General features: G+C 39.3%; 1 protein-coding gene across 3 annotated transcripts; it reads left to right on the forward strand.

The window, feature by feature from the left end:
* Positions 1 to 1,926: 1,926 nt before the first annotated feature.
* On the forward strand, positions 1,927 to 14,290 carry UBE2I (ubiquitin conjugating enzyme E2 I). Of its 3 annotated transcripts, XM_033074432.2 has the most exons (8): positions 1,927 to 2,037; positions 2,148 to 2,369; positions 5,936 to 6,012; positions 6,249 to 6,332; positions 8,993 to 9,065; positions 10,698 to 10,807; positions 10,974 to 11,053; positions 13,632 to 14,290. In XM_033074432.2, exons 3-8 carry the CDS (start codon positions 5,947 to 5,949, stop codon positions 13,693 to 13,695), a joined length of 477 nt encoding a protein of 158 aa, XP_032930323.1. In that variant the 5' UTR covers positions 1,927 to 2,037; positions 2,148 to 2,369; positions 5,936 to 5,946; the 3' UTR covers positions 13,696 to 14,290. The 3 variants fall into 3 exon arrangements, with proteins under 3 accessions (XP_032930323.1, XP_032930322.1, XP_032930321.1); XM_033074431.2 differs by lacking the exon at positions 2,148 to 2,369; XM_033074430.2 differs by lacking the exons at positions 1,927 to 2,037; positions 2,148 to 2,369 and adding an exon at positions 2,988 to 3,409.
* Positions 14,291 to 15,103: the final 813 nt, after the last annotated feature.

Below are 15,103 nucleotides of genomic sequence, written 5' to 3' on the forward strand. Positions count from 1 at the left end.
CTCAGATGTAAAACGTAGTTGCATATTTGTGCAGTGATTCAAAGCATTAACACTTTCTCCTTTGTAAAGGAGATGTGTACTGCTGCCCCAAAGACTTCATCACAAAGCAAATTAGGTATATTCAAATATAAATCAGTTGGAAATTATTTTCCTTTGCAGCTGCTATGACTTGCTGATCATTGCAGGAGGAAATAGTTGTCTCTTTTATGGATATATAACCACATGAAAAAGTTTCAACTAATCACTTTGCATACCTTTTCTTTTGCACAACTCAAAAACCACCCTGCCTAACATCAAAGATTCTAGAATCCACTACTTTTTTTAATATAACTGCTCCCTTTGCTTGAAAAACTAAGCCAATGGAAATTGATGCTTTTTAATAAGGCAAACATATAGTAAGTTTAGTATAATAAGGATAGAAATGGCTGAAGGAAGTAAATTATTTAAGTACAAAGTACAGGTTGAAATTATCCAGGAAGTTTGAGAGCTGTCTTCTCTACAACTAAAGAGAAGTTCATAATTGAGTGTCAGTGTTGAGAAGACCATTGGACAGCTCTTCTTTTCTAAACTGCCTGTAAGAATTTGAGACGCTAAGACCCACGGTTTTTTAATTCTTAAATGCTCTACAGTTACATATGAGGTGAATTTCATCTTAACAGCTTAATCAGTTTTAAGTGCAAACCACATTCTATTATTTCCTTGTATATCTAGCAATGTCAGTAAAATTGTGTTATTTTCCTAAACTAATTTGCTGCATTTAAGTGCATTTGAATTTTACTAAAATAAGTGCTAAGAACAAACATTGCTGTAGTAATCAAGTACAGCAATTACAGTAATTAAGTAATCAATGTCTGCATCTATATTTTCATCAGACTATCCTACTAAAAGTATTGGTACTTTAGAGTTAGCCAGCATGAGTTTCAACCCAAATTCCTACTCTATGTACCTGTTGCTTCAAGTGTTTTCACCAGTTAGGAAAAGTGAGAGCATAAAAGGGACAAGTGTCTACCCTGAAGTAGAAATCAGGTGATAAAGGAGACATAAACAACTAAGTCATTAGCAACCGGTTTGGATCCTTTACAACATTTAGGGTCCATTTGGCAGTAGTTTTCCTTTCAGTGGGAAGTTTCTTCAGAAAGATGAAAAGGATCCTGCAAATTCACCTTTTAGAGTGCTGTTCATCTTTCAGTGTGCCGAAGTCTTGCCTGGTAGTCACATACACATGGTCTGTATGTATGTGACATTCCCTGCGACTGTAATGTGTACAATTTCATGAGAGATCCTGTAAGCCAGGTGTTAACGGTTCCCACTGCTTTTCCTAATGCAAATGGAATTGTGTGGAAACACAGGGAAGTATGTGTTTATCTTGGTCTACAGTGGGCATCTGCCATTGGTGAAAGATTTCTTAGGTAGAGTGATCTTCAGCATATATTTTGATTAGGGCTGACTGGAATCTAGGTGATTATTTATTGAAATAGTCAATTCTAGAGTTCCCAAGAAACCATTTGGAACTTTATTACTACACAGAACATCGTTCAAGTAACACTGACACAGACTAGCACAATGCATAGCTAGGCAGAGGTTTCAAGACTAAAACATCTTCTGTTTCACTGAGAAGTTCAAAATGATAATCTATAGAATGTGATTTATACTCGCCACTAAAAATGCGTTATTAGAAACCCGAACACCCCCCCTCCTCCCCCTCAAGGAAAGGCATGAAAACCAAACCAAACCAAACTAACAAAGCAATGGGAAACATAAAACAGGCCATGAATCCCTAAAGGTCAGTGAAACTAGCGCGGGCGGGAGGCAAACTGAAGACCGCCTTCCGTGGCGCCGGCCCGCTCTCTGATAGGCCCTGCCGCCCGCCCCGCAGCCGCGGAAGCCCCTCCGGAGCAGCGGCCCCTCCTCCAATCAGGATCGGCCGGGCACGAGGGGCGGGGTTCGGCCCAGCTCGAGCGCGGCCCGCCAGACCTGCGCGCTCCCGCTGACGGATCAGGCTTTCTTAAGTCGCAGGCGGCTCCCACAACGCCAGAGGTAAAAATTCAGCTTTCTGCCGGAGCTGGTGGGAGCGAGAGGCACGAGGAAGTGATCGACTTTGGGATAACGCCGCGTGGGGTTTTTTTTTTCCGGTCCTTCATACTCAGGCATTGTTGGGGGCACCTCTGGGTCCTGTGTGGCGAGGATGCGTAAAGCGTGACGATAGGCTCAGAGACGGATCGGGCCGAGGGACAGAATAGCGCTTTCGCGCTCCGTACCGAAACGAGAGGGAGGGAAACTCCGGAGTGGAGACAAAGCAGCGGGAGCGGGAACATCCGGGTCATTCGCGCGGCCTCGATCCGGGACACGCGCGGCGGCGGCGGCTCTCGGTGAGGCCCGGCCGGGAGTGGGGCCGGGGTGGCCCCGGGGTCGGGGAGCGGGACTGGGCCAGGCTGGCGCCCCTTGCCTGCGACGGGACGGGACGGGACCGGCGGCCATGGGCGTGCGGGCCCGGCGGCTCCTGCCTTCTGGCTGGGCCGGGCGGCGCAGCGCTGCCTGCCTGAGGCTCTGAGCGCCCCGCAGGCCTCGGTGGTGGCGGGCGGAGGTCGCCGAGCAGGGCGTGGAACCGCTGGGCCTGCGCGAGCCGGTCCCGCCCCGCCGGGTGTCTGGCCCGGAACGGCGGGCGGACCCGGGGTGCCGCGTGCAGGCCTCGGGCGCTGCCCCGGCCCCTCGCGGGGCCGGCGGGACCAGCGGCCCTCCGCGGTGGCGGGCGGTGCTCAGTTACTTGGCCGTCGAGCTCCGAGCCCATCGCGGCGCGGCATCTTCTGTTTAACGTGCGGCTCCGGTCGCCGCTCAGCTTTTTCTGCCTTTCTCTTGCCGCAAGCAGAGGAGACTTTCTATCCTAGTCCAGAGTTAGCGTGCTTTGATTAAGGCTCAGGCCGTGGCTTTCTCCACCTTTCCGAAAAGTAAAGTTTGTATAGTTCGGGGCAAGCTACTTCGATAATAATTTCTTCATATGCCAGTATTTAACCTGCAAAGTAAAAATGTGAAGCTAACAGTCTTAAAGTTTTGGGTTGTTTTTTTTTCTTGATACTTGGGATCAAGAAGTCGTACTGAAAGTTCTTGAACCTCGAAGAGCATATTGTTGATTGTATTAGAGAGTGGCACGGGAAAGATTCTTTGCAGGACGTGCATTTTGTGTGTGAAAGTAGGTTGTTCTACCCCATTGGAGGGTGTAAATGGATAAGATATTCTGTAATGGGACACAAGAATTTGCATCTATGATGAGCGTGGTGGCTTTTATTTTGTCCTTTTTCTAAAGTAGGCAGTAAAAGCAGCAAAGGCAAGCTACTGAGTAAATTTGGAAGTTTCTGTTAACCTTCTGAGTTGATGGCAGTAAAAGGGACATTACTCCCTCTTAATGGCAGGGGTAAGTTTGAGGGATTAAACTCAAAATGTGAAGACTGGTCTTTTCGACTTTTGTGGCATGTGCAAAATAGGCTTGAACAGACTTCCTCTGGCGCAAAATTTTTTCTTGTAGTGTGTGAATAGATTGGGATATAGAGGGTAGATATTGACAGTGTGTTAGCAGATTGCTTTCGAGGGGATGCTTAACTAATGGCATCTTAGTTTTTGAAGTGGGCTTTCAGTCTTTGTCTAATCTTTATTTTCTAGTAGACTGATGAGGTTTTAGATTGTCTGTTCTCGTCAATGAAGTTTGAGGAAACCATCTGTGTGAAGCCTGTTGTCTCTCGTATACACTGAGTCTTTTCAGTACTTAACTAAGTGAAATGCCTCAAGATTTGGAAAGCTATTTGTAGAGCACTAGAAAAATCTCTATTGTACTGGGGTACGGTGTAGTGTGTATCAAAAGCAAGTAGGATGCATTGCCTGGAAACTCAGGATTTTTTCAGTTACTTGAAAAATTACTGGATTAGTGATGTTCTGCAGAAGATACACTCTATCTACCCAATGAGAAACTGGCATTTCCCTTGAGGTGCATGTTGTAATTAATTGGCTGTTAGCCATGGGAAATGGAGTAAATGTATTTGAAAGCATCCTGTAATGTGTCTTCTGGCAGAAAAGGTAACTGAATTTCATGAACTATGTAAGAATATTTGGATAGTTCATAAGCACTTACGGTTTTCTCAGCCTAGGATGGGAAAGTTAATATTAATACAGTGGACTATCAGGTATCAAAAGCACAACTGAAATTCTGCTATATGCTCAGTTAATTTACATCTCTTGCAAGGGCATGGGCTCTCAGCATATTAAAACTTGCTGTATAATTTGGTTAAGGGGGAGGGATTGTTTGTTGTTGTTGTTGTTTGTTTTTGCTTTTGGTTTTTTCCTTTTTTGGTTCTGCTAGTATATTTTTTCAATGGCTCCGCATCTCCTGATTGTGAACAGACTAAAATCTGAAGTCCCGTGTGCACATTCACTTAGTCCTGCAAGTCTTCTGCCATAACTAAGATACAGGTGTACGTGTTGGGAATACTAGAGGCAGATTGGACTGAATGTGGGAATATTTTTGTGCCTGTGCATGTTCACTGAGTGTGAATTGTCCCTTTTAAAAAGCTTTATCTGCCATTAATTTAGTTGCTACTTTGAAGGTGAATTAGGGAATACGACCATCCAGGCAAAAGTGGCTTAAAAGGTTGAAGAATGGATTTAAAATTCATGTTGTCCTAGGACCTGCATAAATTGCTTAATCTGGTGTTTTTAAAGATCTGCAGTTCATATGCTTATAATAGTAGTAGACGGCAGTACTTCTTAAAAATAATCAACATATTGAGAGGTTCTGAAATTTTGCATAATTCTTAACCAGTGTATAAGTGTTTGTTTTAATAGAGTGGTAGCACTGCTTTCATTCATTCTGTGAGCTTGTTAAATGGAAGCATTCTGCTGTCAAAAAGACTTGTTAGGTAGGTACCTGTGGAGTTAAGAACAAATCGGCCTGACTTCTCCCACTGCCAATTATCAGCTCTTATTTAAAACGTGTTGAAGTGCAGTTATGTTGAGGATTAAAAACTGTCATTGGAATTTGACCGTGGGGCTAGTGAAACCCTGAGTTTAGATACAGTTTGACAGTTGAAAAATAAGCTCTCGCTTTGAGTACTGTTCTGGGTGAACGGAGTATCCTGCCCTGAATTTGAGAGCACCACGCATGCAATCATCCTGTTAAGAACTGTTGTTCTGTGTCATACAGTAGTGAATGACCTGTGCTCTGCACATTTTTTATGTAGTTGTGGTCACCACGCTTGGCTGTTGCTAAGGCAGTGAAGGTGCAGAAATATTCACCTGGAATTGAAAATCTGTCTTGTGGAATGAGCTGCTGGTTCTTCCTTAGCTGAGTTCTGTGTTGCTGCCTGTTCCTGCGGCTGTTTACAAGTTTTATAGTGGCATCACTTCAGAATTGAGATGACTTTGTTAAATTTCGTGTCCCTGTTGCTTTCGTCTAGAATACTGTCTTTCAATGGGAATTTACCCGAAAAGTAGTGTTTTTTATTCCCATTTGCCAGAAATGGGACTATTGCAGGTATTTGCCTACAGAAGAAATTTGCTATACCTGATGTGGTGTAGGAAGGAGATAAATAGAGTATGTGTCAATTGCACAAATAGGAAGTCTGAGCACTTTTTTCCATTACTAAACTGGTGTTTCTGTTGTCAAGCTACTGTCAAAGTTGCTTCTAACTTGGGGTTCAAATATGAAGCAATAAGGTAAGAATGGTATTTTGTAGGTCAAGTCCAGTAACTATGAGCTTGATGGCATGGGGAAACTTCATGTTATTCCTGATGATAAATTCTGCAGGCTGCGCAGAAACATGCGTCTAGTTTATTGAAGTGAAAATGAGAGGTCAAAATAAATCTTGAGTGAGCAAGGCTTATAAACACTTAATGCATTGTTTATGGTGTAACTACAGGTATGTACTAACAGTAATTACTTTTGTTTTAGAGGCACTGAATATGTCTGGCATAGCTCTTAGCAGACTTGCACAGGAGAGAAAAGCCTGGAGAAAAGATCATCCATTTGTAAGTATGCAAACCACCAAATAGTGGACTCTGCAGTTGTTCTGGTGATGATTTTTTTCATTACCTTGATAGGCTTTTTTTAAAAATTTAAATTAAATTTTTTACATTTTAAAAATAGCTGTTTAAAACTATATAGTGCAAAAAGAGGTAATTTTGTGTAAAGATAAAATATATCATGAAGTATTTTAAATACATCTTGTAAAATCCTCACCCAATATCTTTTTGCCTTAAATCAGGGATTTGTAGCAGTACCTACAAAAAATCCAGATGGCACAATGAATCTAATGAACTGGGAATGTGCTATTCCAGGAAAGAAAGCGGTAAGACTTACTGGTCTCCTGACTTCTCATTTATGGTGAAAAGTTGCTTATGCGTTGCACTGACAATTGAGAATTTTACTTGCATGTAGTTTAATAAGAAAGTTTGTGTCCTGCTGCTAGTTTAGAATTGAAAGTGCTGTGGACTAGGAATATTGGACGAAGTACATCATAAGCCCATTCAACTGTTGGCACTAAGCACCTTAAGAAAACAAGTTTTCAGAGGAGTCTTTAAGAGTCTTATACTGCACACACTGGAGGTTGTCTTTGGCTTCTTCTTGCTTCTTCTGAAATACTGCTATTACTTACTTGAGGGTTTTAATTCTTTCTTTTAGGTCTTTGCTGTGGGAGTCTTTTGCCTTGCCATTTCTGCTGCCTTTTCCCAACTTGCTTAAATACCTTTATTATCGTGTTTCTTAGATTTTGAGAAGACTCTGTGTGTAGGCAAAACCTGCAAGGTCTGTGATGCTGCCTTAGTTGAATGCTGAACATAGCATTCTGAACAGCATTGCTGTTACCGTTACAACTTAATCATGGTAGTTGCCTGTGCACAGCATTAGTTCGTTCTTAAAGAAGCGCTGACAAATAATCTAACACAGCGGAAGGAAAAACTCATCCCCTTGTGTTCTGCAAAATCAAAATTATCCCTGTAACAGTTTATGTGCCTTGTCAAGATGTCACCTTTAAATACTTAGGTAAAATTTTTATGCAATACAAAATCTTCATGGTATTGCTTTGAAGTTCTGTAAACCACAAAATGGAGCAAACAAGGCCTTGAAGCCAGATTCATGTGTTCTAGAAAATATGGCACACCTGGAAAAGATCAGTTATGCTGATGTGATTCCTGCTAATTAAAAAAATTATATTTAGCAGGAAGCAGCATGATTTACTCATCTCTACCAGTCCAGGCACTTGATCTCTATTGCCTTTGTGTTTGGAGGCATCCTACACTGCAGCTGCTTTCCCTGAGATGAGTAGTTGAAACGACCAAAATGCTTTCTTGTCGGGCAGATGAAATACTGAAGTGCTCTCTTCACTCATTTGACAGCAAATCACTTTCTAACTACCTAAAATTTGACTCAAAAACCATCTGCAACTAGTCCTGTAGTGCAATACGGTCTTGATGATACTGCTGTCATACTGTTAGCCTTAGTAAGGCTTCTGAGTGTCTGCTGTCTTTCACCCATAAGGTATGTTGCTCTATCAAAAACGTGATAAAAACTTTACCAGCTGTTATAGTCTTCTGTGTAAATTACTAAAAGCCATTTGTCTTCCTCTGGGACTGAAAACAAACAAAATATAGGTAGTTTATTCTACCAAAAAGCTTATATTTTCTAAAAGGGAACTCCTCTGAGAAGGTATGGAGAATAGATTTTTCTAGATGTTGACAACTGACTACAGCAATTTAGAATGAGTTCTTTAAATACACTATAGCAAATACAATCAAATTCATTCACTTCTGGAAATGTGTCATCTTACTAATTATTAGCATGTTTTTCTTTTCAAGCTTGAGACTTTGCAGAATGAATGCCAGTGACAATGGAGTGATCTTTATCTTTTCACGTGGGTTTTTGGGTGTTTCGTTTTGGTTTTCGTTCAGCTAAAAATCACATAATTCATATAGGACGTAATTAGGAATTTCCTTCTAAGGTAGTCTTCAAACATACCTGTCTGTGAGGGTAAGATTTGATCAGTTTTGCTCTTAAGATGCGAGACCATCTTTACCCCAGTTGTTTTAAAGAATCAACCCAACATTTACTTTCACTGTAGCATTTCCATAGCAAGGGCAAGTTACAGAGAAGTTTCAGAGAAGTACATTTGACGGCTGTTAGAATCTTCTGTATTTCTACACTTCTTAGTAGAACTCAGTTTATCAGAAGATGGGCTTTTTTCTTTGTTTACATGTTTTGTATCTTTGAGACAGTCTCTATTGCTAGATGTTTTTTTCTTGTTTAGATGACCCTTTTGAGTAGTGCTGTCTTACTTGATTTGCTCTATGTCATGGAAACTGCTCCTATGAGAGCTCTTTCCAGTTTTGGATAGGGATAAAGAGCCTCTTAAAATTTCTTGTTATACAAAAAGATGGAATCTGTGAGATTACATTCTACCACATGCAGACAGGGTTAGTTTAGACTAGTGAATCTCATTAACTGTAGCAGTACTACAGTCCTATCCACATTTTTAGTTCATTTGTGGTTTTATTAGCCACATTCTCATAAGGCACAAGATAAGCCATTTACATTCACATGCTTAATGGGGTGCATCCATATCCTATCTTCATAAACTTAAGTGGGGGTACACCAGCCATTTCCTCATTGTATGTATATCATGTAAAGCTTTAGAAATATTCTGTTCTTAGGTAGTGTGAAAATTTTACTGTTACATGGAATTACTGATGATGATCATGAGTGTGTTGATGACTCCGCATCACTTACTAGCTGTAATGAAGAAAGAAACCCCCTCCTTTCCACTTCATTTTCTTATATAGGTAGGATAGTTTACCATGGTCTAGACAGTGTGCTACGGTGCAGGACAGCTATTTTCTGCTGTGTAGCAGAAGAATGTCTTGTGCTTTGCCTGAGAAATTGTGTTCTTGGTAAGTTTTTTTCCACAATGTTGACTTTTCCTTGCTGTAACTGAAACTCTACATTAACTTTTTATAGACACCATGGGAAGGAGGCTTATTTAAACTACGGATGCTTTTCAAGGATGACTACCCTTCTTCACCTCCAAAATGTAAGTAAAATTGCAGAAAACTACAGGTTTATTAGAACAGTGTTGAATTAATCCATGAGGTTCTTACAAATGGTTATTACTTTCTTACAGTTTTGTTTAATTTTGTTTTTTCTTTTAAAGACACATTGCTTTTTGTTTTTCCCCATGCACTTTGCATTCAGAAAGTTGTGATGAAATCAGCTAAGTGTTTGATATATTAAAATTAGGATAGGAGTGAGATTGGTGTGTAGGTTCCCTCAAAGTTTGACAAAAGCATCACTTGAAATACTCGCTACATTATCAGCACTCCTTGAAAACTAATACGTAGGCATGCTTAGACTAAATCCCTGTGTTCTTACTGTTAAGTTGATCTAAGCTGAGAACTCACAAGACAGGAACTTGGCAAAAGGATTCTATAACTTGAACCTTTTAATTAACTTGCTGTCTAAAATGCTAATCTGTTCTTTTTCTGCTACCATGTGTAACTTAGTAGATCTTCAGATACCTAGTTTCCTTATTAAGTTTTTGAGCTGAATTTTCCTTATACCACCTCAAATTTACTTATTATAGAAATGCGAAAACATCTATTGCCTTGCATGGTTTCTTGGTTCTTGAATTGGCCGTCATCTCAAATCAATGACAGTGTTTAAAAATCACTTTTTTTCAAATCTTTTACAAATTGCTCATAGCTCATTTCAGCTCTATCAGCTCCTGGCTACTCCTTTTGTTTGATACCACCTAAATACATGTAGCACAGGTGGAAATGTCTCTTTTTAACTGAAAAAAATTATCTTTATTTTCTTGAAAAAAATAGTTTTTATATCCTGACAGTGTTAAAGGAATTGTCATGCCTTAAAATAAGATGTATATGTGATAAGAGTCCCTACCAGTGCAGCTTCTGAAATACCACTGAACTTCATAGGGGGCAGCAAGACTGTTATGTCTTGTGAATATTTGCGATGTCAGGTGGATTAGAAAACTGCACTGATATGTAGATATTTCATATACTGAAAAAGGAGTGCTTAAGATGCTAGCTGTTCCTTTTAAGTTCTGTAAAGATTAAAAGCAATGCCAGAAGAAAGATTGAGTGGCAAAAGGAAAGCTGCACAGGCCTTCAGTTAGTCTTGTAATTTAAACTTTGTTCTTCTTGTTCAGTACATCTTGATTATAAATAGGAAAATACAAAACTGAAAAGATGCTATGAACTTTAAGTTTTCATTGCATGGCACTTTCATTATTTAAAAGTGAGAAAAGATGAGTGAAGGGTGGTATCTTTCCTTTACATAGTAGTATGTGAGGCTGAAAAGACAGAATTGTTTTTAAGAGGTTTTATTACAAAGTTACTATGAATTACTTAATCAGTTTCCATTCTTAAACCAAAATATTACCAGTCAAAAAGACAAATGTTAGATTGCCTGGATTGATGTCATAGATCACAGATGTGATGGAGTTTGTGTTTTAGGTGCAGGCTGAGCCAAGAAGAAAACTGGTAATAATAGCTCCAGAAATCTGTGGGGTTTTATTTGGGGGTTGGTAGTCTTTTGCCAGTGTTGGTTTGGGGATTTTTGGGTTTCGTGTTCCCCTACTGATCTAACCCAACTCTCTGATCTTCCTCTTTGCACTGTATGCAAATAATTTCCTCTTCTTTATCAGGTAAATTTGAGCCACCGTTATTCCACCCAAACGTGTATCCTTCAGGCACCGTGTGTCTCTCCATCTTAGAGGAGGATAAGGACTGGCGGCCAGCAATCACAATTAAACAGGTCATTAGTTGTACTTAGACGTATTTTTAACATTTTTGATTTGCTTGCTTATCTGATGTGATGATGTTCACTGTGGGTTCTAAATTGGTTTCTAAGGGTTTTTCACTGAATCTCTATTAGTAATACCCATAATATATGCCTGTTATTTCTATTCCTTTTTCCATAGATCTTGTTAGGAATACAAGAACTTCTAAATGAACCAAATATTCAAGACCCAGCTCAAGCAGAGGCTTACACAATTTACTGGTAAGTGTCTTTGCATATGAGCTTGAAAGCTGTCATATTGCCTTACAGCTGTCTGTTACTTGTAGTATAACATGCCAATGTTTTTACAAATGACCAGGGGAGTTTTCTTACCTTCATGACTGTTAATTCTGTGGAGATGCCTAGATTGTGCTAAACTTGAACAAAATGGTAACTTCATGGCTGTTAGGCTAGTGGTGCTTTTAATAGCAAAGCAACAGCAATGAAGTGTGGAGACTCCTTGTATCGTGATTTTCATCGCGGTTCTAGCCCAACAAAGAGTCCTTACCCTTAAAGGCTGAATGAGGCATAACGGTGTCATGAGACCAGGAGAACAAATTAGGTAACAAGTCGTGTTTGTCAGTACAGGAAGGAGTAACTTCTGCCCAGTAGTGTACACCTGTAAGAACTTGTGCCTGAAGGATAAAGGAGAGATGTGGTCCCTGAGGGAAACACAGCATTTTTGGAAAACTACATCTTCCGAAAGAATAGTTTGAAAAGTACAGAATGCCTGTAGCTTTAGCAGAATGAAGTTTGCATTGATTATGAAAGGGGATAATTTGTGAGCTAAAAAGACTTTTAGACTTTTTTTGATTGGTTTTTTTTTTATTTTTAGGTTTAATCTTAAAAGTTTTCCCACTATTAAAAATGGATATCTGTCCTATAATCTTTAGGGAAGCAAAACATTTTAAACAAATGCTTTTGGCACTGGCAGCTACTGAAATAAGAACCAAAATGGAATTGTGGAATTACAGTTCTGGACAGAAGAGGCCTCCAGGAGAGTGCCAAGTTTGAAAAATAACATTTCGTGTGACATGCAAGCTATGTTAAATATGTTTTTTTATATGGTCCTAGTGAAAAGGAAACATAGGGATGGGTAGTGTCTTGCATTTAATTAACGGCTTCACTCAGTGTTATTTCTTGAAGTACTTACTGAAGGCTTGATGGAGTTAAGTGCATATGGAAGACAGTTAAGTGGTCACAGTTGTAGGAGCAGGAATGATGAGGAATGCCTCAATACTTCTGTTTGTATACTATATATAGATAGCCGGTGTTTTATTTTTTTTAAGCACCTCCCACATGCACGTATATACAAAACCAGTCTTGGCTAGTCTTGTTTCCATTTAAAGTGCTTCCAGGTGGAAAAAATATCTGTTGAGCTTAAGATGCTACACTATTTTTGTTACTTCAAGTATGTATAGTCTACAATTTATCCTTTTCATGTCTCTTGGACATGCAGAGTATTTCAGATGGGTTACTATTATTCTGCAGTCTGAGAGTGTGTCTGTCTTGCTACTTAGTGAATATCTGGTAGGAGTTAAACTGAGCGGTATTGTGCACACATCGGTAATGTTGGCACAGTTGATAAACACTGCAGAAGATGTGCCATTGTTTACATAGATGTCTTTTACTCCAGTTGTTAAACTTTCAAGAATAAACATTCAAAATAAGAATACTTACTCTCAGGATACCTTTAGTACTGTTGTTCTGTAACTTTAGCACTCCTCATGTGCTAACCTACTTCCTCCTCTTGGCTGTAGGCATTCAGGGTCTCCTATGGAAGGCGTGAGACTTAATGCTAGGCTATATTCTCATGTGCCAATGAAATACAACTTAGAGAAAAAACGTAGAATAAACTTTGTAAATCTCTTCACAAGAAGAGAGTGTCTTCAGTCCCTTTGCTAGCAATTTTTCATTGCATGTGACCAAAATCGGTTTAATTTCTTCTTCCCTTTTGATCTGTCAGGTTCTGAGAATATAATTTTCTGCCTTTTTTTTTCTTTCACTGCATCAAGCCTTCAGAGCTGAAAGCAAGTTAAATTTACTGCAAAATCTAGTCACTCCAAATTATCTCTGGCAAAAGAGTAATGATTACAAACTTTTGCTTAGCTCAATTCACACTTCTGACAGCTAAATACAACACGGACAACTGAAAGTAAATGGATGCTTTACTATGCTACTACTGTCCATTGTTGGCACAAGAACAGAAAACAAAGAACTTGCCCTTCTACATCTTAAGCCTGAGGCTTAGTGACTTGCCATAGTTCCTCAAGTAATACTTGTTTAATTAGTCTGTAGCAATTATGCTACAATTAGCTATCTTGAGCTAGCTTTCTGGTTTTTTTTCCCCAACTGAAGATCAGGATAAACCTAAATCTGTGAGTCAGGGTCTGTACAGATAAAGGCTGAAATTACCACACCATTATGATTTTCCTGTTTCTTAGGAACAGGGTAATTCTCTCTCCAAAGCAGTAAAGATGATAATTTAAAACCATATGAAGTCCACCAGCTGTTAGTGAACTGCTCTCCTCTCTTTGTACTGTTAGGATACTGGAATTTATTGTTAATGACCTTAAGTTTTCATGTGAGTGGGGAATAGAAAACTTCAGAGGAACGACAGAGTGTTTGCATGTGAGGTACAGTTGGTCTTGAGAAGATCTTTTAATTTATTGTAGTGTTCCCTGAATTGCTATCAAAAGGGTTTGCCTTCAGCAATGACTTACATTTCTCTTCAGTATGAAACTAACTCTGGAATACAGCCTCTGATTTCTCCAGCTATAATTACCCTTTCTCTTTTCAGCCAAAACAGAGTGGAATATGAAAAGAGGGTTCGAGCACAAGCCAAGAAGTTTGCACCATCATAAGCATTTGTCGTGCAGCATCTTAAAAAGGAAGGGATTGGTTTGGCAAGAACTTGTTTACAAAACTTTTGCAAAATGTAATGTTGCTATGTACAATTAATATCCACATAAGGGGAGGGGGTTGTATGTGTGCCATTTTCCATATTCGCCAGTTGTATACAGTTCTAAATTTGCTGAATTGCCCCCAGTTTTTTCATACAGGGTCTCTTCCTTCAGTCTTTTGTATTTTTGATTGTTATGTAAAACTTGCTTTTATTTTAATATTGATGTCAGTATTTCAACTGCTGTAAAATTATAAACTTTTATACTTCTATAAATTCACTAGTATCTCTAGTTACTTTGCTATCTGATGCAGGCATGCTTTAAAATGTTAGAACGATATTTAGCCTCTAGCTGGCTGTATGAAAAAAAATCATGCCCTCCACCCCCTTCCCTCCCTGAATTTGTTTTTTCTATCTTTCAGAAACTAGGTTGTTATTGCTTAAGAGCCTCTGAGATCCAAAGTTAGCCAGCATCCTTATTCTGCATCACTTTCTTTGTGTTTATATGGCATTCTGTCTGTGTTGCTGTTTAGAGTAAATAAACTTTATATAAAGGGCTTTGTTTCATTTATCGTCATTAAAATTATTAAAAGACTGCCATTTAAATGGCTCTGAACACAACTCAGTGCAAGTCCTGTTTTTAAGGCCCGTGATGCTGCGTTTGCCTTTTGTTTAGATGTTGCCTTCATTTGTTTTGCCTGTCCCTGACCTGGAAGCACGTATGTGGCCCTTCCTTTGGGCCGTGTGTGGTAACAGCAGCAAGTCAATTCTCTCCTCAGGCGGAGACCAATTGCTTACTGTGCATAATGGGATCAGCATACTGGTGTCACCATGTTAATATAAAATTATGTGAGCTTTAGAGTGATAGGAACAATAATAAAAGTTGTCCAAGGAATGCTGAGGATTTTTAATGGTGCTTGTTTATCAGAAATAATTGTGTGCCTTTTTTCCGTATGTTAATGCATATAGCTTCTAGGGAAAGGATGTGCTGTATGCAATTACAGTTTCCTTCTGTAAAGGAAATCTGTTAAATTATGTAAGTTATTTTCATGTATGTGAAGCTGATATGCCTTCTATTAAACTTTCACTGCTTTTTCAAATTGTATTTTTAAAGTCAAAATCATTCTGCAAAACAAAGTGAAAAGCTTTGTTCCATCTGAGCTGAGCTTCTTCAGTGCTTTTATTAAAAAATGGCTACCGCTTAACACTTCATCTAAGTTGCACAGCTCTGTTCCCAGATCTGTTTTGCTTCTTTGCGTTTGATTGCTATAGCTTTGTAATATAAAAGCATTCCCCCAAATTAGAGTAGCTGACATGCTCACGTTGTTCTCAGTGCTTTAAAACTTAAGTTGAATTGCTTTCTTGTCACT

The sequence above is a fragment of the Catharus ustulatus genome, chromosome 16, assembly GCF_009819885.2.
Source record: "Catharus ustulatus isolate bCatUst1 chromosome 16, bCatUst1.pri.v2, whole genome shotgun sequence".
Taxonomy (NCBI): domain Eukaryota; kingdom Metazoa; phylum Chordata; class Aves; order Passeriformes; family Turdidae; genus Catharus; species Catharus ustulatus.